General features: G+C 45.2%; 1 protein-coding gene across 9 annotated transcripts in view; it reads right to left on the bottom strand.

Annotated features, from left to right (window-relative positions):
- Positions 1-23578, bottom strand: part of LOC121609936 (DNA-binding protein SATB1) — a 61377-nt gene that overhangs the window by 24475 nt on the left and 13324 nt on the right. For 3 of the 9 annotated variants that reach the window (XM_041941734.1, XM_041941736.1, XM_041941735.1), the window contains exons 2-10: positions 22890-23128; positions 19741-19917; positions 18697-18823; positions 16618-16686; positions 15198-15321; positions 9452-9563; positions 8298-8375; positions 4747-5243; positions 624-836 (exon numbers count right to left, since the gene is read on the bottom strand). In XM_041941734.1, coding sequence (XP_041797668.1) covers positions 624-836; positions 4747-5243; positions 8298-8375; positions 9452-9563; positions 15198-15321; positions 16618-16686; positions 18697-18823; positions 19741-19917; positions 22890-23103 — 1611 coding nt within the window. In that variant the 5' untranslated portion in view covers positions 23104-23128. The remainder of the gene's footprint in view (positions 1-623; positions 837-4746; positions 5244-8297; positions 8376-9451; positions 9564-15197; positions 15322-16617; positions 16687-18696; positions 18824-19740; positions 19918-22889; positions 23129-23578) is intronic. The other 6 variants (XM_041941738.1, XM_041941739.1, XM_041941743.1 and 3 more) reach the window with 6 other exon arrangements.

Here is a 23578-nt window from a genome sequence, read left to right as displayed (position 1 = left end):
TACAGCTGACGTGCACCCCTCAGAAAAAGAACTACACATCTGGGCCGCCTGATGAACTGTGATTGGTCATCTGGGGCTGTTTTCTGTTTTTACCATGTTTTCCACCACTAATGGGAGAACATGAACAAAAGCTAATCTTTTCCTTTTCCGTAACGGCAGACAAATTTGTACTGAGTGATTTGGAAAAGCCACTTCTTCTCCCCATTGTTCTCTTTTAAAGAGTGAATAAAACAATGTAAATATGATTACTTAAGGTGCATAATTGATGCTCAGCACTGGGTTACGATGCATGACACGTTCATCTAATGCTGCAGTGGTGCTACAACAATCGATTGGTCAAACCATAAATCAGATCCAATGCTGTGGGCATCTACAGCAGCACCGCCTTGATGGAGAAGTATAAATCTGCTTTCACCCCGTGACTTTAAATTACAACGCTACTGTGAACGAACCTTTTGAAGGTTTATAGAGCAGCTCTGCTTCAAGGAAATGTTTGTAAAATTAAAACTCTAGTCTACTAATTAAGTCCTACTGAGTAACATTAAGATAACAATCATCTATCTGCATTATAAACACATGGATACCACAGGAAAAGATGCACAATAAAATCAAATCTCTGGTACCTGTACAGGTCGACTGGGTGGAGTGCTGATGAGTGGAGCGGCGCCCATCGCCGAGGCTGCCGTCAGGCTGCGCTCCCTCTCCTCCTGATAGATGCGATCTCGCTCGGCCTCCGGCAGCTGCAGGAAGTTCTGCATGGCGCGCAGGTTGACCAGCAGCGACTGGGACGCCGTTTTAGGGTCCTCCTCCTTGCGTAGAATCTCGGACAGCAAGCCCTGCGCGACGGGGCGGAAAGGAGAGACGGAGAAAGCAAAGAAAGATGGAGAGGAGGTGATGGAGCGAGCGGAGGGAGAATGGAAGAAAATGAGACCAGAGCTCCCGGAGAGGGAAAACAGTTGGGTGGTGGGGGTCAGGATGGCAAGCAAGAAGGGAATTATCACATTAGAGGACTCTTAAATAAGACAGTTAAGTAGAGCCGTGAGTGTAAATGGAGACTCTAATGACCATGGAGATGTGACACTCTTATACCCACTTAAACTGTAAACTAATTCTACTTTTTAGTTACTCCATTTAGACTGCAGATTTTTACTCCACACAGCGTTAAGGATGGGGTCACAGGCTTTTCCTGTGTCGCCTCACTATGACAGCGCCTCCACACTCCCCTCAGCCTGAGCTTTCTCTACAGTGGGCAGTGGCCATATCCTCAGGGCTCTCTGCGGAGCTTCAGTCCTGAAGTAAAAAACTGATTGTGTTCATCGATATTCATTGTTGGGTGACAAAACAACTTCACTGAAACTTTTGTGTGGCCTTTAAACCCATCACCCTTTCCTTGTGTTATTTTGCAGATCTTGGACATATTCTTGGGGCCGTATGTTGCTTTGGATAAGAGCTGCATCTACTCGCCTGAAATATGAAAGTCTTGTACGGCGGGCAATCAGCGTATCCTCTGTTTACTTTTCAATAGCGCTCAATTCCGTCATTATGAGACGGCGATGACTCCATTATCAGAGACGTGTGATTGGGCCTTTTCATCAGCTCTTGGCCACACACTGTGCAAGCCATCGCTCCGCTTCTCTCACCATCAATAGGTGTGATTTTGTAATAAAACAAGGTGATGGGGAAAACATGCTCATGCTTCTTATTTTTTTGGAACATGCAAGTCCTCTCTGGGAACGAGCAGAGCTGCAAATATGTGCTCGGTGTCGTTTATCTGGCTATTAAAATGTGTACAACTATGTGTCATGTTTAATAAGGTATGTCTGCGGTAGCCAGACAAGTGTGAACAGATACTCAAATGAAACCCGACTCTGAGTGACGTTTTTACAGCGAAAGGGGACCGAGCACTTAATGTACACAAGCATTCAGGGGATCGTTTAGTGGCATATCTCATTACTGTTGGTCCTGTGCGTCTCTGTGCGTCGGTGTCTTCATTCTTCAGCGTGTGCGTGCTTAAATCCTTCATCTCTTTATCTCTTTGGTCAATCGTTTTATTTTTTTTTTAAAAAGCCTCAGTCCCTTCCCCCCACCTCATCTGATTCACCTCCTGCATCGACAGCGGGCCCTTCATGTCACGACTCGACACCACTCCCCCCTTTATCAACACAAAAAAAAAGTAAAAAAACTCAAGCCTAATAAATAATCCTCCAAAGGGGAACTCTCCAATGGCACGTTGGGCTAATTCCTCATATCAGCCACAGATAAGACTCTGTTTGTGTGGGAGCATGCCAATCTGTACAAAACACCACTGTCTGACTCTATCATAGAGCACACACACACACACACATTTATTTTTTGGGTGGGGTTTAGGGGGTGGGGTTGCCGTACGTTTTACTTCTAATAGATCCTTATCAGTTTCTGTTTTCTCCCTTTTTCATACACAGCGACTTCAAAGCAAATGGAGTCGTAATGAGGTTTGCTGTCACCTCCTTCCACCCCCCCCCAATACAGACGGTACATCTTAGACATTATCACTGCCTTCTGTGTGGGTGCGTTTGTGTGGGTATGTGTGTGCACGGCCTCTGACTATGAAGTGAAACCGCATATTTTGGCACGAAAAGAACGCACGCCATGACCGAGCCTGGGTCTTTCACATGGCCGGCTGCCAGCTGTCTTGAAGTACAGTAGAGGTGCTACATTACTGGAGAGAGAATCATGAATGAGATATAAACTGTGGAAATAACCAAATTCAAACACCAGGCCCTTCTTAGCAAATCTAAACTGTTTTACGACTTGCCTGGGGTCCGTTTCACAAAGCAGGTTCAACAAACTCTGAGTGTAACCCTGAACTCTGAGTTGATCTACTCTGAGATAGGAAACTCTGAGTTTTCGATTCCACAACAGCAGATTTGAGTTAGTTTGATTAACTCAGAGTAGGTTCACCTCGAGTTAAGCGCGTGCACCGCAACTTTAAAAAGACAGCATCAATGGAACCCCGATTTAAGGATTCACCATGGCAACGGGGAAGCGGAAGGCTGCGTACTTCACGCCACTGGAAATTAGACATTTTAATGCGCTCATACAGCGAATATGAACACGTTTTTAGACGGAAGTCCAACACCGCTGCAGCTGCGAAGGAGAGGGAGACGGCGTGGGAGAACATTGCTGCTCGGGTCAATGCTTGAGTATAAATGTAGTCCTTTGAAATCACAATAATATTACAGGGCAAAACTGCTTGAATGGTTGCCTATTAATTTATTTCATTTAGGTGCAATCCCGCGGGGGAGAAGCGCACTTGGCAGCAGCTTAAAATGAAATATAAAAACATGGTTGAAACAGGTAAGACCTCGGCATGATCTCATGGAGGTAGCTACCTCATTTTGATCATGTTTTACATTGTAAAGTAAATATTAAGTGGCTCCCTTTCATTGTAAAATTGGTTATATTGTGTTCATATAATGTTTTGTTTTTTGTTAACGAATGAAATAAAATTTAAAAATGAAAAAAGTGTTCTCATCTATATCATGTTATGTTAAATAATTAAGCCTATATTTAAACTAACACAGACTTTTACTCAGCTAACAGAAAGAAGGCAGATGCACGAAGAACGGGTGGTGGCCTAAAACCGATAATTGTCTGGAAAAGCAAGAACATCGTGGTCTGATAACTATCTCCCGACGAATATTTAATTCTCTGCGCAGTATCGCTGCACCTTCATCCACGGGATCATGATCAAAAGACGTTAACATGCCATGTTAACGAAAAAAGTCACCACCTACTGTGCCTAATGGACTTCCCACTGACTGATATTTTTAATGATTTTTTTTTAATAACAGACGGCAGAACTATGCCAAAACTCGTCTGCCGACTGAATGAATGAATGAGGAAATGAATGCGGTGTGTGGTTGAAAGAGGGCGGAGACACAGAGAAACTCGAGGTTTCTTGAGTAAAACCTGGTCCCGACCAGGTTAGGTTCATAGAGTCAGTTACTGCGGTAACTGACTCAGAGTTTAACTTACCTCTGTCTGTGAAACAGGCTTGAGTTACCCCTCTTTCTCTGGTTTGACTTACCTTCCTATGTGAAACGGAAAACTCAGAGTTTCCCTCATTTCAGGGTTAACATACTCGGAGTTTTCAGTAAACCTGCTTTGTGAAACGGACCTCTGATGTGGTGTATTTATGGTGCGTGTGTTGAATCTTAGAGGGACACACTTGAAGTGTTTTGTGCAGTTTGGTTTCAAACATGGGATTGCTGAAAAATTTCAGATGATATTTTTGGATGGACGCTCCCTGTGACTTCAGTGCTGCAGCATGATGTTACCACCAAATATTCACCGTTTTCCAGGAACTTCAAGCGCTCGTTTTATGAGTTCTGTTTGTATTCTAAACATTTTATTACCCTGCTAATATGAGTCAGACTGGGGCATAAAGTTAAAGATAATAAATGAAATTAAAACAAAACTACACAAAAAATAAATTAAATACTTTATCAACTTTAAATGATGCAGCAAATGCTGGATGCTTTCCATGATTATAAAAGTTAAATACCAATGTACATAAAACAATTCCTGCATTTATTAAAGCTGATCTTTATGTATTAAATGAAACTGTCTGCCAGTGTGATTGATATTAAAGTCCATGACAAACATCCATTGACAGGGATTATTATTTAATTTGGCTAAATCATGGTGGCAGTGATGGAGCGTTTTAGTTGTTGGTCTGTGTTATTCTAGCCCATCCCTCCTCACCTGGGTTCTGTTGAAGGCCACGCGGGCGAAGACGGCCTGTGAGATGCCGGCCCGCTTCAGCTCGTCCCTCACCCACTGGTAAATCTCTGAGGACACCTCCGTGTTGGATGCCACCTGTGGCTCCAGGGGCTTGTTGTGGGAGCTGCGGTTGACAGGTGGGTGGTTGAGGTACTGCTGCGACAGGGACTGCTGCGCCAGCAGCCGGTTCACCGCATACTGCTGGTTGAGGATCTGTGCCATCACAAGCTGCTGGTTGACCAGCTGGGGGCTGATGGGCGTGGACACCAGGCCCGGGTGGTGCAGGCCGGGAAGCTGGGGCTGTCGGCCACCAGCCTGGCCGCCGTGTGGAGGTGGAGCGTGAGACAGCGGGGGCACCGGCGAGGAAGGAGTCTGCTCTGCTGTGCTTCCCGGGATGGGCTGCTGCTGCTGCGAGAAGCCCAGGTGGTTGTGGTTGTGGTTAGAGCCGGGTGGAGAGAGGTCGGACAGGCCATCTATCTCTAGAGCAGGAGGGAAAAAGGCGAGCAAAAAGAGGGAGAAAGTGGAGGACAGAGGGGACAGAAGGAAAGAAAAGACAGGGTCAGTTCTTGATTTAAAGTCTGTCTTTAACACCACAAAGGAAACAGGAGAGGAGAAATTAGAAGAGAGGAACAACAAAACTACAAACGCTGGGGAATCTGGAAAAGTTAAACCTTCAGTTCGAAATTAGGACATCAGTTTAATGGCACTGCAGAAACTGTCCCTAATCAGAGGAAATCAAACAGATCTGTAATGCATCAGATCAAACTTAAGCCTCCCTGGTTACTTTTATGACCCATGGGACAGGAAGACATTTCTGCAGCCAGCACATGCTCAACCAAACTAACAGAAAGATGCAGGAGTGTCTCTTCCATAACCAGTACCCTCTGCAGGCCCCTTCTTCCCTGATTGGATATGAAACAGCTGATCAGCCAGCGAGTGGTTAAAAAAAAAAAGATGGAGACGCAGATAAAAGAGCTTCATTGTGTTTGACCTGCGTCTTCCACAGCCCATGCCTTCGAAATTAAGTTCAGAACGTCTGTGGCCTCATCATGTGAAACAAAATCTTGGAGAAACAGTGGAGTGTGTGTACGTGTAGGTACAGGATTAATATGTGTGTGAGTGTGTGTGTGTGTGTGTGTGTCCACAAAGGCAGAGGCAATGCTGATAAATCTGATTCTTTACATCCTTAATTCTAAAATAAGGAACACAAGCTAGCCAATATGACATTTTTAGAGGAGGATGGTCGGAATATAAATAGAAGGAGCAGTGAACGGAGACACAAGGAGTACATCGGCGGACACGGTGTGTAACCTGGGAAACGGCCTTATTATCAAAATCAGACTCAACTTGAACTGTGAGACCAAAAAAAAAAAATAAACCCATGTGCCGTCATTTAATGGCATTTTGGAGATTTTTGCAGCATCTCTTGCTTTGGGAATCTTTAAGTCCATAATGGCTGCAAGGGAATATTTTAAGACAGGTTTAAATTATGTGCTTAGAGGATGAAAACAATGATTTAACATTCAAAGTACTACCCACAGCGAAGTGAATGAGCATTTGGAGCAGCTGAATGTTTTCAGGTTTACGCCTCTCTTTAAGGAATTCGCATATGCCGAGGCTTTTTGCGTGCCGAGTGAGTGAGTGAGGGGGCAGCGTTTAAGAATTCATACGGAAGGCAACATTAACACCTTAGAAGTGTGCTGCGGCCTCCACATCCCACAGAAAGGCGTCGTATGAGATTGTGAAAAGAGTAAATTGCTGTTATGGGGAAGAGGCGATGGAGGGGGGGGGGGGTCTTCAACAAGCTGAATTTTTTTTTTCACCAGATGAAAGATTAAGTGCATGGATGTTTTCCAAAAATACCCACAATAATCGTGTGTTTGAGCTGCCTGTTTCTTAACTGTCAGCAAGCACAAAACACCCGGCCAAGACGGGTCTATTGAGCGTTTGTCGAAAACAAATGATGTGGGGGGAAAAAAACAAAACAAAAAAATCTTGGTAATAATCACATCTCTTCCCATAATCCCTGGCATTCCCTGGCTCTGATGGTATGGCGTGTCTATTCACTCATATGTGAATGTGTGTGTGTGTGTGTGCGTGCATATGCTCGCTCGCACAGACTGCTGGGGGGCATGCTCACAACACACAAACACACAAGCACACGGAGGCATTTCCATGCAAATTGAAAAGAGAAGGGGTGACAGAAGAGCATGGCAGGCCCTGGGAGAAAAAGGCTGCCACAGAAGCGGGAGTCCTCGTGTGGAATCCTGCCACAAAAGAGCCCCGGATTAAACACACAATGGGAATGGGATGTGGGTTGAGGGAGGGAGGGAGTGTGTGTGTGTGAGAGAGAGAGAGAGAGAGGGAATGAGAAAGAGAGACATACAAAGTGACCCAACTCTCTCTGCTGCGTTGGCTCCCCTGCACTAGTGTTGCCACGTCAAACGGAGGGACCCGGCGCTCGCTGGAGGCCGGTAACGCCACTTCAGCTGGCGGAGCAGCAGAGCAGCGTGCCAGAACCTGTGACCAGGTACTTGCTGACTTCAGGCTCAAACCGCAGCGTGGTGAAGTAAATGCAGAGTCACATTTGACGCCACTGGCAAAACAGTGCCACTCTCGAACTTGGCATTTCACCACTCGTGGCCACGTGCAGCGAACAGCAGCCCGTGATGAGTGGCGAGGTTGGGGGGAGTTCCCGCGGGCATGCGGCGGGCACCTGAAATCTTGCTGCTCGGGTTTTGTGTCTGAGGTTTGGCTAACATGACACGAGGGTGCTAGAGTTTGTATGAACGTGTGTCAGCACAGCTTGAGATGTTATCGCTGCTTATGTGGATGTACATTGGTGGTTTTGCTCTTATCAGGACTTGATGTTCACAGAGAAAGCGACACGAAAAAGAAACCTTTAAACTAGCAGTCTAGCAGTTTATGTCACCTTAAAGTCAGAAGGAAATAGAGTTTTAATGGACTCTAGCTGTAAAGGGACATCATGGGAAGGATGTCGCCATGCTGTTTGGTTGTAGGTTGAGACGAGAAGGTTGAAGGAGGGATTGGTGCCAAATTCCAAAGCATGGGCTAATTAAGTGAAAGTCATTTATCATTTTAATTTGACTTTACTGCTATTTGGTTTTCAGATTAAGATTAAGATGTTAATTACGATTCAGTTTAGGCAACACAGTCATTTAACTTGAAGCAGTACGGTTGGGTATTAAGGAAGGTATGTAGCTCCTAGACAGATCAGTGTGTGTGCGCTTATGTACTCTTGTCTCACATCTAGCAAAATCTGTTCACACAGGCACATTATGGCGACAAAAACCTGGTCGCCACAAAGTAAAGCTCATCATTTCAGGGTTGTTAGGTTGCTTGTTTTTTCCTTAAATTAGGGTTTGGGGTTGGGTAAAAGTTACAGGAACAGCTCGGTTTGTGTGTATTGGTCATGGTTGAGGTGTCATTTTAAATCAAGGGATTCATTCATGTTAAAGGCAAAATGAAATAACCAAAGGTGTGTTTGTGTGTGTGCCCATGCTGCGACATACCTAGTGCATTGGCACGCGGGCTCTCACGGAGGACACACGTCCCCAGGTAGCCCTCCAGCTGGGAGGGTTGGCGCATGCCTACACAGTCGGATGGAGGGGGCAGGGCACGCACATGCACACACACACACAAACGGCATACGGTGTAGAGTTGTGAGGAGAGAAACACAAGGTTAAGGCTTTCTAGAGTACTTCTCTCCCGGTCCAGCTAAGCAGGAATATGCCATTTAAAAACAGCAGCATCACTAAGGCCATACTGGCAGCTGCAGCAGCCCCATTTTTGAGGAAAATAAAGCCAGAGAGAAAACAGTTATGACAGAAAATGTGTAGGAGTATGCAAGAGAATACACAAGTACAGCAGGTCTGAAGTAAATAATGTTCCCAGCGTATGTTGCCACTTTAACAGAAGAAAAAACATCAGATAAGATATGATCACAACACGCTATTTGCATGGAGGCTGTGAAAACATTTTGATATAATATCTCATCTGTCATCACTGCGAGCAGTAGCACACTGGCAAAGGAAAAAGATTGTTCAACAGATTGTTAAAGCTAATATCTCAACATTACACCGCCTTATGAGCCTTGCAACAGAGTGGTGTTCTGCTTAATCAAAAGGCATAAAAATATACAGGAATTCTATCTCCAGCGAGGGTGCTACTAGTATCATATAACCTCATTTCCTGGTGGGTCAAAGGGGATTTTTTTTTTGAGATAATAAAAAGCATGCGTTGTTAGAGGGTTGGTAAGAAAATCTAATTGAATTTCAGACTAGGCGGTGGCTGGTTGAAGTCTTCGCTGCCTTTTGTTCGTGGAAAACTGAAGCGTTATACTCGCGCACAAACAAAAAATAAAACAGTCAGAGGCCCTCAATTTGGCTCCTGCATTAGTTTTGGTTAAAGGAATAATGGATAATTCAGAGATAGCTCTGTGTTCAGATGCAAAACAGTGTGGAGTAATCCTGAATTATTAGATAACAAGATAAAAATGTATTTCAGCTTCATGCAACGGCGGGAAGACAAAGAGACGGTTGGTTAGAGAACATATTGTAATGGCGACTGGTGTGTATGTGTGTGAACGTGTGTGTGTGTGTGTGTGTGTGTGTGCAAAGAGACAAAAGTGTGAGCGCCATACTTTGCGCCCCTCCGTTTTGCTTACCCATCATATCTTTTGTCTTCTTGAAATGTTTATACCAGCGCCCAAATTCCTGACACTTCGCCGCCGACACATTTGCATAGTAAGTGCTGTTCACAATGGAGGAAATCATACTCTGAAAGAGAGAGATTGATTGAGAGGGAGAGAGAACGAGGGAGAGACTTTAGATTCTCATTGTGGAAAATGCAGACATAATATTAAAGCTTGTGAAACATGCAGTAACACTGTAGCTTGTCAAAACAAATAAAAGATAGGGACACGGTAAAACCCAGCACTAAAAAAAGCCAAATGAAAAGCATCATGCAGAAATTTTGGATCCCCTCCTCGAAAGGTAAAACAAATGAAATTAAACAAGGTTTTATTTGTTCTTCTTTATCAAATGCCGTTGAGTTTGTCTGAACATTTTGTTTTATTTCAGAGTGGGTAAATTAGAAGGTCAACTGAGTTCTGAGTCTGTTGACATGACGAGCAGGTGGCAGGGAGGATATATACCGCCGAAAAGAAAGAAGGTAGCAGCTTATTGAATATCAGCATCTGGGGAGCTGGCCGATGTAAACAGATAAACCACTGTTATTCTGCAACTCTTTATACAATCTGTTAAAGACAACAACTTCAAGCAGATTCGCGGGCCGCACTGAGCGTGTTGCTCTCCGACGCACGTGTGCTCCCACCTCCCCCTTTACAGTCGACTCTTTGCCCCCTCTACATTTACTTCAACCGCCCTCCTTCACCTCAGAAAAAACAAAGAGGCAATATTTTTTTCCCTTCTAGTTTCATTAAAATGAATGTTTTTACACCTTGCCGGCCTCCGGGCAAATAGCGAGGTTGGTGCAGGAGAAATTGTTTTTGATTGTTATAAATATTCAAAAGAACCAAACCATCTGTTTTCAAATTACAGGTTTGCCATCTTTATCATTTCTTTATAATGTATGCGCTTGGAGGATGGCGGGGGAACCTTCTGGCAGAGCAGCATGGCAGTGTGAGCACAATGAACTGGTACATGATGATTCTGGCTCTCTGGCTCCAGCTTTTCTGCACAAAAGGAGGGTAAAGGATGGCAGCTGCGCCGTCAGAAAGGTCGATCTAACTCTGAACTCCTGACCTCGCCATTAAAGCCGTATGCACCTCATGCAGCGGCCTGACTCCAGTCTGAACATCCCACGAACAACCAGAACACACCAAAAACACAAATAGAGGAAGAGGGATACAAGTTTCCTTCATCAAACTGTAGTCGGCTTTGAGCTTTATTTTAGCTTCATGTGACAAAACATTTCTATTGGACGTCTGGGACCAATAACATCACACAGGAGTTTATAAAAGCCGGAGTTCTCAAAGACATTGACTGAGCTAGATGCCAAGTCTCGCAATAGTACTAAAATGCAACTTAGGGGGAAACAAAAGCAATTAAATGTTGAGCGAGAGTTCACTAATATGTGTCGCAGTTCTTTACACCTTAACAGAAGTCATAAACTTACAGTCACCACTACTCACCGTGGACTCTCATCCTACCTGCTCGTACCAGGTAGAGTCAACTGTGGTTGCACTTTGTCACATCCACTTAGCTGCCTCTTTTTTCAAAGTCAAATCTAAGTGAGGCGAGAGTCACGCTGCACACTGCAGACGGGTGTGAATTTGTGCCAGCCACACTGTGGTGCATCGTGCCGGCATGATGAAAAACAAGGAGGGTGAAGAGGCCTGCAGTTGGACTTGCGTGGTATAACAAAGCAGTCTTTTATAGACGCGCTGAAAAGCCGTCATTCAATGAAAACGCTGATAGAGTTCAGGTTAGGGTTAGGAAGTCAGAATTGCCCTTTTAATGGGTCATACATATATGCATGAAGCAGCTACTTCTTTTAGCGATATTAGCATTAGTAAATAGCAAACTGCAAGTTCAACCTTCTCTGGCCCTTAAATGAATTCCTTATGATGTGCAAAAGCCAGTGTAAATCACAATGAATGGTGTTGACAATGCTGTGACAATTAGCTGAGCAGCACAACACACATTCCAGTTTAACCTGGTTCCAGTAGCCAATTCCCAAGCCGAAGCTCTATCTGAAAACCATAAATTTAAAGTAAGAAGAATTCTGCTTTAAGTCGTGGGATAATGAACTCCTCTCCTCCAGCCTGACATGTTTTATTTACAGTATATCTGGGCTAAGGCGGCTCCAGGCAACAAACAAGAGGCCTGCAGAAGACGGTGTGCCTTCTCTCTCTCTCTCTCTATCTCTCTCACTCCCTCTTTCTCCGCCATCTTTGACACAGATGTTCTAATAAACGCTCCTCATTAATCAGCCCTCTCCCTCAATACATCACTCTACCTCTCACAGGGGGCCCTGCGTGTATGTGCGAACGAAACAATGCGCGCACACACACCTATTCTCTCCCTCGCTCTCCCCACAGCTCTGTCACACACACACGCATACGCACTAAGTGAAATCAAGCAGATAACCAGAGCCTCTGCTGCCACTGCGGTGCCAGCGGGAGGGCTGTGCTAGGGCTTGTCAACAGGTAGCATGGCTCTGTGTGTGTGTGGGTGTGTGTGTGTGCATGAGCATGTGTGTGGACCCTTTAAGTGATAGCCATCTGCAGCACAGAGAGCTTATCAGCAAGACCAGGAAGTGGCACTGGGCTACTATCGGTCCCCAACATCTACTCCACTCCCCATCATGGGAGACAGGAAGAGAGAGAAGGAGAGAGTGGGTGTGTGTGTGTGTGTGTGTGTGTGTGTAAGAGAATGGCGGTGCAGCAGGCAGGTACTGGAGGCACCCAGCTGCCAGCGTTAAGAGTGTGGTGCACACACTGGCAAATGCAAACACACACAAAGTACAACCCCTGCAGACAAACACACACGGAGCAGTTACACAAATGCACACACACGCACACAATTAAATACACACACATTCCAACTTAGCCTGCTGTCTTGATGGCTGATGCCTCCCCACAATCTAACACACACACACACACACACACACACACACACACATACACACACTGGCAACCAGGTTACGCCTATGGCAGCCAAGGTGGTGAAGACCTGCAAAGATGGCATTCTGATGACTATTTGCTGCTACGCAACACAGCAGCTGGTGCATCAGGGGCCGCTCAGTGAGAGTGAGCAGGGGGTGGGCAAGAAGAGGTGGTGGCAATGGGGAAGAGTCGGAGGGGGGGGGGTCTCGTTTGTTGCCATAGTTTCTGCGTACATGGGCAAGGGGGTTGCTAAGCTTGATAGCAACCGCAGAGAAAATACAAGCCTGATTAGCTGATTGAGGCAGAATCAGGAGAAGTTTTATTTTGGAGAGCAGAGCTGTTAGCTGTGAATCTTTAAACTTGCTTCAAATGTGTGCAGGTCAGAATCGGGTCCTCCAGCGGAGCGACAATGGCCATGAGTGAATACATTTTCTCTCTCCGAGTTTCCTCGTGTCATTTGTAGGCCAAACACACAAAGCGTGACTCCCCGCGACAAAAGAATGAAACTAAATGTTTGACAAGACCCAGACAAAAGCAGCATTTCACAAAATAACCCCCCACCGCCCTCCCTTCCCTGCTCTACCACCCCTCCTCCCCGTCTCTCTTCAGAGCTCTGTTCAGAGGTGAGCTAATTCTCTTTCACTCGCTTGCTGTGATTCTCTCATCTGTTAACCTTTCTTTTCGGTTCGGGATTACGCAGCAGAATATCAAGGAAACACTAATCCTTACAAGGTGCCAATCTTCTCTTCCCTCCTACTACGCCCCCTTCCCCTCCCACTCATTTCACTTTTTTGGTCAACTCAGAAACCTCAGAGGGAGGCCGGCTTCTCACCTTCTCATCGGACTACATGCGGGCGGTGACATTGCTAATCACAGGGCAGGGAACGGCGCGTATCGATGCGGCGTGGGGGCAGCCCTCGGACGTGACGACCACTCTACTGAACCAGTTGGGTTTAGGAGGAACAAGCCACCGCTCTATGGGTGTAGCAGGCCACATTAAACCCCACAGAGTAACAGATGTCAAACACCATCATGGCAGCCATGTTTGAACAAGGCAGATACAGATACATGAAGAGACTGCAGAGCAAAGCTGCCAGTTTCTCTTTACATAAGATTTAAAAAAAAAAAATACTAGTATTTTGAAGTGTGCTGCCTTAAAAACAGACATAGCAATAAATAAATTGAATAATGTCTAGACAAAATGTAATAAATACAAAATAATTCTTTAAAATTAAGGCTTCTATTTGGCTCAAAAACTATAAAAACAGAGTTTATATGTGGTATGTGATATCAGATATCACTGGTTTCACTTGTACAGTTAAGCATTATTCTGATTAAGGCTATTTATTACCAGGGATGCACAACAATGAGAACAGGAGAGAAAGAAGAAACTACACTACAGTGAAAAGGAAGAAAAGAAATAACATGTTTGCAGAGACCGAGGCTACCGAGAATCTGCAATGGCTGGCAAGATTTTCTGCATGACAGTAAACGCAAGACCATTTAATGCCATTAAGATCTGAATATGGGACAAACTCAGCTGTTAAAATACACACAAGAAAGAAAGACAGAGATTCAGTTCGAGATATTTACAGCACCTTCTTTCACCCTCACTGGAAAGCTAAAACAACCTCCAGTTTAATTTGAGACTAGTGTGTATGTGAAAATAGCAAATGTGTGTCTGAGGAAAAGTGTGTGTGTGTGGCTGCGTTAGATCCTCCGAGCTCGCGTGTGCTCTCTTCTGAGCCGTCTTCACATATGGACCGTAAACAGGGTGATTACCAGACCGGGCTGGGCTCCGCCTGAACGCCACCCAGGGACTCTTTACATCATCAGCGCACTGCTCATGCCCGGCTAAACACACAAACACACACACACACACACTGAGAGCAGCCACTCACACACACACATGCACGCACACACGCAGCACAAATGAGGGTCTCCAGGTGACCATACGGTGGCCTAGGAGGAGAGCTGGCTTCACACTGAAGGCACCTACGCACAAGCTTGGATCTAAACACACACACAAGCCAAACACAAATAACACTTTCACGTGCACGTCCTGTACGTTGATATACATTTCACAAACATACTCAGGCAAACACACACAGAAGCGCACACCCCTCGCACTGCAACACACACACACACATTATTGCCGCCTGTGAGAGATATACTGCCATTTCATTCCATTCACTCCAGAGCTGCCGCCATGATATACTGACTACACTGCCTGTTAATACAATATCTGCACTGGTGCTTTCTATCCAACCTCGTAGCTGACAAAAAAACCCCACAGAATATAACACCTAACATGTGAGCGTACGTATCTGCAGCCCCGATGCCATAAAATGTTGAGAATTAACTAAATGAGGAAAAACAGAACAAAACAATCCAGATCGTTCTGGGTTTGGGCCAATGTTTATCTAACAATAACCATACGTTCAACAACACCTCTGCTTTTTGGCTGCCGTTACACACAAGTCTGTGTGTGTGTGTGTGTGTGTGTGTGTGTGTCGGGGGCGTGAAAAGGAACAACAACACAAAAAAAAAAATCATGCAAACAAATAACAATAGCCATTGATTTGGATTTTCAATGCCGATTCTCTTTCCCACTTGATCAAACTCAGGGCATTTGATAAGTAAAGGATAAAAGGCGGAGGTGATGGAGATAGGGGTGTTTGTTTTGTTGTGCAGCATGGTATTGGGGGGGTGGGGTTGGGCGTTAAACCTTTTTTTTTTTTTTTTTTTTTTTTTTTGGAATAAGCAGACTGGGCTTCAGCACCTGTGATAAGGGACATTCTTTAGCCAGAGAGCTCTGATTCATGTCTTTGAGTAACTCCTTGAGGGCGTTTCTTACTGTAGAGTGGCTCCATTGCTCGGGCGGCAGGTCCTCCAGCTTAGGACAACTGAGGAGAGAGAGAGGGAGAGAGAGAGAAAGAGAGAGAGAGGAGACATACGGGGGTGTGGGGTGGAGGGGGACAGGGAACATAAGATAGGGAGGGGAAAGAGGGAGGAGGGGGGAGGGAAGGGGTAGATAGGGATGTAGAGGGAGAGGGGGGAGAGAGGGGTGAGGGGAGAGCATGAGAAACAATTCAGATGGAGAAGAGACTGAGATATAAAGGAAAGCCAGCAGCCCTGATGGTATCTTCAATGAAACGATAAAATACACAAGCCACAAATTCAGCAACACAATATCAAAATTGTTTAATCTGATTGTAAGGGTTGGACATGTCCCTGATATACGGAGCAAAGGGGTCCAACAGCAATCTTTGAATCTGGAAATAAATTTGACCCAAACACAACTGAGGCGACTGAGGGAAGTTATTCTGCAGCATCCAGCCTGAAACACTTCCTCATCCAGCATCAGTTATTTCAAAAGCATATTACATACTTAAACAATGCATGTAAATGTAGATTATTTATTATTGATTAATCTGATGATTATTTCTAATGTGTCAAGTAACTGTTTAGTTCCTTATAGAAAACAGTGAAAAAAGACGATCACAAGTTGCCAAAATGTCTTAAAATTGCTTGTTTTTGTCCAACCAGTAAAGAATTAAATGTTTAATGATATAAATCAGAGAAAAACAGTAAAGTCCTCACATGTGAGAAGCTGAAACTAGTGACTGTTGGGCATTTTAACGTCATTAAAAGATGGGCAAAATTGTGAATACACATTCTATCAATCGACTGATCGATGATGGTTTCAGCGATACTCTGAAAGTACTCTGGTAAAAAATGACTTCGCCCAAAACAGAGGCTTAACACAGGGTTGCAATATTAGCCAAAGCCTGTTTAAAATACATATTGATGAATCGGCCAAATCTCTGGAACAATCAGATAGGCAGAGCGGTAGAGACAGAGCGAGGAAAGCAGAGGGGAAGAGCGCCGAACACACATGGGCTCCCGCTCTTTTTTCCTGCTGCAAGCGCCCCTCCAAGACAGACAGATTTCATTTGGCGCATCAAGCAGATGCATCTGGAGATTGCTCTGTCTCTCTCTCTCTCTCTCTCTCTCTCTCTCCCCCCCCGCTCTGCCTGCCTCGCTCCCTCTCCCTCTTTCATATTCTCCCTCTCTCTCCCTCTTTCTCTCTCTCCTGATTGTTCTGATTAGTTAATTACTTTATACAACACATCTGCTGGATTGATGCATGAATTATACATCAGCTGCATGTGGCGACTATTATTTCGTGTTACTTCTACCTTCCTGGCTCGTTGTGCTCGGCAAAACAATTTAAGGTGTTACTGGCTAGATTTCTGCGGCAGTCAGGGCTGGGGTGGGGTGGGGTTGGGGGGGATGAAGGGATGGCGGGGCGGGGAGAGAAAAGGGGAAAAACAAATACAAAACAATAACAATACTGACAACAATATGCAGCAAAATCAAAATAGATTTATATATCAAATAGATTGGCTTTGACGTGAGCTGGTGCTAGAGTTGCGTGCCTCAGGGATTCGGCTCTACCTGAGGAACACTCTGATTTCGGGGGGTTTGAAAATGAGAAATGTATTTACGCGGTGGGTGGGAGCGTGGAGGAATCGAACTGAGCGCCAGTCACAGCGCCCAGTTCGCTCTGGATGAACACTTCACGTGTGCAAGACATATGTTCGATGTGTTTCGCGTTGCACGTGTCGCTGAATTACTTTTCGTTAAACCTGCCGTGACACTTCACAAGTGAGAGATGAGAGACTGAGCGAGGGATGATGAGTGTATAAGTGCACAGGACGCTGTGTGTGTGTGTGTGTGCAAGCGTGTGTGTGTGTCCATAAATCTGCCAGTCGGTGTGTTGGAAACATTACGAGCAAGGAGATAACACTGGAAGAGAAAAGGATGCGTGCAACGGTCGAGGCTAACATCTGCTTGTAAGAAAACACACAGCCTCGCACACACACGCACGCAAACAATGGATTTTCCAGAACACCTTAAACTGCTCCAGCAGCCAGAGAGCCTCTGGGGAGAAGGAAGTGAACAAGAGGAGGGAAGGGGGGAGAGGCAGAAAGGGGTAGTGGGGAAAGACAGCTATCCATGCATTCAGGGCGAGCATGCCGGATATACACACAACCTTCTGCATTCTGGCTGGTGGACGAGTTCACGTCAGTGAGCGTGTGTATGTGTATGTGTGAGCACTTGACTGGTGGAGGCGGGTGGTGGCGGAGGGGGGGAGACAGAAGGAGAGGGGAGAGAGAGGGAAGAGAGAGGAAGAGGCAGAGTGAGGTAGAAAAAGAGTAGGAACAGCAGCTGGCACAAGCCTCCACACCAGCGCCACCCGGCTGTTTTTGTGTGTGTGCGTGTGTGTGTGTGAACACACATGAGCCCGCTTGCATCCATGTCTATAAATGCTCGTATGCCCTCCCTGTGTGTATAAATACAACGAAGCCTCACTCCTACAGAGTAGCATTTAGCATACAATATGGTGAGTGACGGCACAAGACAGCTAGCAGTACGGTGTGGAAGGTTTTAGCTTGTTAGTCCTCTTTATTATATGTGATGTGGATGTAGAAGAAACATATTTCACTTAAAATAGCCAGTGCAGGCAGCTTTATTTATGGAACTATTTCAGGTGGACAACCTCATATTCATCTTCTGTGGAGTCATTTTTAGCCGTGAGCAGTCTCCAGTTGCCCACCACATTTTTTTTTTTTTTTCATGAAAAGAGCTAACGTAGCGCTCGGTTCAAAAACTGTGACTTTATTATTGTATATCACTTTAGCGATCTCCAATGCAAACATGCCACTGTTATCTGCACATCACTTACCAGTTAAATGCAGAGCAGCTACGAGAGATAAATCTACTTGATCACTCATCACAGTGTAAGCTGAACTGTTAGCATGGACTCAAGGGTGATTTTGGTATCTGTGTTCCCATCACTTAACGGTTAAATTGACAAATAAACCAGTCTCTGTGGTTCTTTAGCACCATGAAATGAGGAAGTTTTCAGTATTCAAATGGGTTTTTCCCATTTCCCGGGAAAGGTCAGTCTGTTGTGTGTGAGCAATGTTGCTATTCTCAGTATCAAACATGCAGAGGGCATCGGCTGATTGGCACCTGCCTCTGGGCATACGATACGTGCTGTGTGTGAGTGTTGGAAGCAAAGACCAGCAGGTAAAACCTGCCTCTATATGTATGAAAGAAATCCAACACTAGTGTGCTGTGCATGTGTGTTTGTTTTAGGTTATGACACTGCACTTGTGTGGGTGGTAGGCATGTAAAAAAAAAAAAAAAAGTTGCATCATCTACACACATTTTAGAGGAAACGACCTGCCTGTGTGTGCGTGCGTTCTTACCTGTGCAGCTGGATCTTAAGCGTGACCACGTGGTAGACGTCCTGCAGCATGTCAGCCACTGTAGCATCCGGTGCGTCTGTCACGTATGACAGGGGGACGGGGTTCCACTTCCCCACCTGAATCATACCTGGGCGATGCAACGTGCACACATATGCACACACATGGGTGAAGGTGGACACGTGGGAATCACGACACACAAAAGCACCACGATGGAGACAAGAGCGAACATGAAAGCGAGAGAGAACATCAGCACAAAGTTCACGATAGCATCTCAGTTCACGGAGTCGGCTTATTTAAAACAGTAACACGTTATGCACGGTATGAATTAAGCCACGTGGTGCCACTCTAGACGCATTTTGGTGCCGTAAACACTCTTCGTATACTTTATTTGTAACTGAAATCAAAATAATAATGTAAGAATTTAAAAAAAGCTACAGCCCACGCAACAGGATGTAAGCTTACGGGCGAGGGCGAGTACTTAAATGTGTGTGTGTGTGTGTGTGTGTGTAAGTGTGATGGACAGGCTATAATAAAAGAGCATGCTAAGAGGCACCTTGAAACAGCCACCCTCGGCCTGCGTGTGCTCAAGTGCAATTAGCAGACCCTTTCCTTCACCTGCCCCTCCCACCTACTGAGTCACTGAGTGTATGTGTGTATAAATATATACAGTACAAGTGTGTGTGTGTGTGTGTGTGTGCGCTACTTGATTATATGCATGGTATGTGAATGTGCATATAAAAATTTCTGTGTGTAAGCCTGTGTGTTTAGAGTTTGTGTGAACAAGCAAACATCTGTGTGTGAGTGTGTGTGTGAGTGTGTGTGTGTGTGTGACCCCTGAGAGCGTCTCCTGTCTGGGATCAGTGTCAGGATGTGTTACTGTGGCTTCAGATCTACTGGCGGTATGCTATAATGGTCACAGGGTGTGTGCAGCATGTGTGTGTGAGGCAAAACACCGTAAAGAAGAATTAATGAGCTTCAAAGAGATAAAGCAAGAAAAATAAGTGCGAGGACAGAGAGGAAAGCGATGAGTCGGGGAGGGGTTACCTTTGGCCTGGGCCGCTGAGCTGTGGGAGTAGCCCAGCGACAGCAGGGCCATCTCGATGAGCTGGTTGAAGAGCATGTCCTTGCGCACCAGGACGAACTCGGCGTGCTCCTCCTTGCTGTCAAAATCCATGGGATTCTCGTAGTGCTCGACCACACAGAACACAGGCAGCATGTTGCCTGCGGGCACAGAGGCACAACTTAGAACCGGAGGACTTCCTCACATGACAACTTTAACCTTCAGTGTTGTGCGTTTGTGGAGGCACAAGATTAATATTTAGCACCGATGATTAAGTTACACCGAGGGTGAGCGTCAAAGGATTATGAGTGAGTGGAAGTTCTGGACAGAGAATAACTGAGGGGAGAGCGTGGACCAGAAAGGGATTTCTCATCTTTTATAGGCCAATTTCTTCACCTCTTTGTCTCAGTGCCAAACTCTCACATCAACACCAGGAATCAAATACTCCCTAGGTGCACAATAACCTGCCGAATTTCACAAACTGAATTTGTTCGACTTCTTTTGGCAGAACAAAGTCTCTCTTTTGTCATGTAATTTTCACAATCCTGAGTTTGTCAAAGATGGTTTTTCCATCTGTAATCCCGATTTTTTTTTTATCAGCTCTTTGAGGATTTCTTCCTGCGGTCTTAGGTTCCCCTTTCCGGTTTCAAGATGATGGCAGAATATGACAGAGATGCTGCACTAGTTTGAGTGTTTGAGTTTAATAAGCAAATACATATTCCATAAGAAAGAACGATAATCTTCAGCTCGATGTGAACAAACATGGAGCAGACACAGAAATCCTTCAGCTCAAACGTCTCTTCCTTTTGGCACAATAAACTTTTTATTCACTATCAAGGATCTGGGCTCACATTAGCCTTCCTTCTGCCTGCCAACCCAAAATCATCTTCCCATGATGCAGCGCTTCAAATCCCGAGCCACCTCTGTGCCCTGAGGTTTACTAGTCTGTGTCAACAGTGGCTCTGCTTTTAGGTGGAATGAGCAATCCTTGTCCAAAGACTGCCGAATGTTCAAGGGACCCACTGTGCAAATATCATCCGATATGCCATTTTTTCTAAAATAACATCCCTGAAATTTCAGAAAGTTTAAGGGCAGGGGAACAACGTGGCCTTTTGAAGTCTCTGTCTGAATGAAAACAACAGCACAAATCTCTAATTTGACGAAGAAGGACTCTACAGCTCACTGTACATTGTTTGTGAGGTGCCCCGATGCCCTACTTTCTACGTACGTCTCCACTGTACTGTCATCTGAACACATTTCTGTACATTTATTGTTCTTGCCGATTAAAATGAATCACGTTCTAATATTTTCCAATCCCAGGCATTCCAGAAGATGCACACAGCTCTGGCAAAACAATCAATAAGCCGACAGATGCCAGGGAATGTGCTGAAAGAGCTGCTTTTCTCCTCCCCTGATTTTAATAGATAAAGATCTAACAATAAAGACTGCTGTGTAGGTTCATTTGGGGGATCAATACTGGCTTTGTTTCCAGGGAGCCCAGAGAGGGCTGCGGTAAATATTGTTTCGGGCTCGGACACAATGCCCACTGTGGGCCCTCTGCGAAGCCTCCGCCGCGGACCGCCCGCCTCCCTCGGCTGCTTCAGCCTTTACCCAGGAAGAAACCAAAAAAACTAAATGAAACAAACCGACGAGCGGGAAGGGGAGGGCGACGAGGAGGCTTGGAGGAACAAACGTCGTAGGAGGCCAAGAGAAGTAGAGATGATGAAGGTGAAAAATTAGGCTCTCTCTGCTGGAGTGCGACACGTAGATTAAAGGAGCAAATAAGAGAAACGGCCCATCCGAGGACACTCACACAGCCGCATTCCAAGAGTTCCCGAGTCCCTGTTGCCCAAAGAAAACCAAACCAGCCAAACAAACAAACAGACGAGCCTTAGCTGCCAAGTGCCATTACAACTCCAAACCGGCAGGTTTGGAAACTCATTTCCGACCCACTGAAAAAAAAAAAAGACAAAAAAACAAAAAAAAACAAAACCATAATCATAAAAAGGTTCATGTTTTGGATAGCTATGCCCGCCGCGTTTTTCACGAGACGACACCAGTTATATTAAAAAGATATGTCATAATCTCAAAGTAAAGGCTCCCTTTAAACAGGAATGGCTCTTAAAGGACCGAAACTTTCCCTTAATAAGCAAATGTCGGAGCAGGAGGGCTGCGGTTGGTGAGAGGAGCCGTGACACAGCGCGATGCAGAGCGACACAGGAATAATTCTCACAGTGCTCTTCTATTAGCTATTGTCTGGGCAAATAAGTGGGAGTGTGTGCTGTGTGTGTGTGTGTGTGTGTGCAGAGATGACTAAAGATGCATTGTAAAAAGGTTTAAGAGTTTTGGAGAGCATGCAGGGGGTGGCGGTGGTGGGTGGAAGGTGGTGTGTATGTGTGTGGGAGGGGGGCTATTTAAACTGCACTTAAATAGCTTTCCTCTATTTACGTGGTTTATTCTTCTCTTACTTGTGCAAAAAGTTAGTTCAACTATATTTGTGTCCAAATCAGTTTGTACAGACTCAGGCTGCAACTAATGTATAATTCCTTTATTGATTATCTAATCAATTATTTAACAAATTAATTAATCTTTCAGTCCAAAAGGGCTAAAATTAATATTATTCTCATTATTTTCTCGAATAATAGTCAATAAAATGTCAGAAAATTGTGAAAAATGTTCATGAGAATTTCCCAAAGCTGAAAATGTCACCTTAAAATTTACTTTTTCTTCCACTGACAGTTTAAAAATCTAAAATATTCACTTTTCTGTCACATATAGACAAAGAAAAGCAGCAAATCAGAGAATCTGAGAAGCAAATGTTTGGTATGTTTGCTTGAAAATTTTAATTTAGTGTCAAATTCATCCACTAATCATTTCAGCTCTATCAAAACCAGAGAGAGATGTCGGTCCCAGAATCTGAAATGAAGTCTTCAAATTGCTTTGTCCAATAAAGGATTCATTTAAAATCAAATGAAATATCATGAGAAAATCGGAAAACCTTCAAATTTGAGATGCGTAAAGCTGCAAATTCTTGGTATTTTCTCTTACTGGATTACAAACATTAAATCAAACTAAATTCTTGCTGATTAACACACACACACACACACACACACACACACACTCTCATTCTTACCTCTCTTGTGGCAGGTCTTCAGCAGGTGGCTGGTGGGCTTGTACGGGACCCCGGCGAGCTTGGCCCCGGTGCTGCCCAGCCTGGCCCGGCCCAGGGGGCTGCCGTTCTGCTCCAGCCGGGGCAGCTTGGCCGGCGGGGCCTTGGCCTCTGCCATGCTGTTGACCAGCTCGGAGTTCTCCTTGCCCAAACACGTCTCGCTGAGATGTTCCATCATTCTCAGCACCTCTGCTCACTATCACCTGGGGAGACACACAGAACGATCCGGCTGTCAGCGGAGATGTGTGCGCGGCATAAAAGAAAGAACGTCTGAAAGGTGGTACGGGGGGCGATGAACACAAAATCTTCTGTGTTGATGTCACTGACATGTGAAGACGTGAGGGGACATTTTTATAGAGCGTGCTTTAAGTAAGTGAAACCTCTGAGAACAGACCCATTACGGCAATAACTGTCAATTCGCTTCAGTTATGTCGGCTCAGGCCACGGTGACGTTTTCGTGCTGCTGTAATGTTCCCATTTTTCAACACATGTATTATGTATGGGTGTCCCGCTAGAGATTCCCATGCGAGAGGGGGCAAACAAGCCCCGGTTTTAGTGCAAACACATTAATTTGCTGGGAGATTCCACTTGAATGAATACAGTGCAGTTCAAGGAACAAGGTTGTGCTGCGGCACACGCAGAGAGGGGAGACG

Source organism: Chelmon rostratus, chromosome 8 (genome assembly GCF_017976325.1).
Source record: "Chelmon rostratus isolate fCheRos1 chromosome 8, fCheRos1.pri, whole genome shotgun sequence".
In the NCBI taxonomy this organism is placed as follows: Eukaryota; Metazoa; Chordata; class Actinopteri; order Chaetodontiformes; family Chaetodontidae; genus Chelmon; species Chelmon rostratus.
This window is presented reverse-complemented; position numbering and strand designations above follow the sequence as displayed.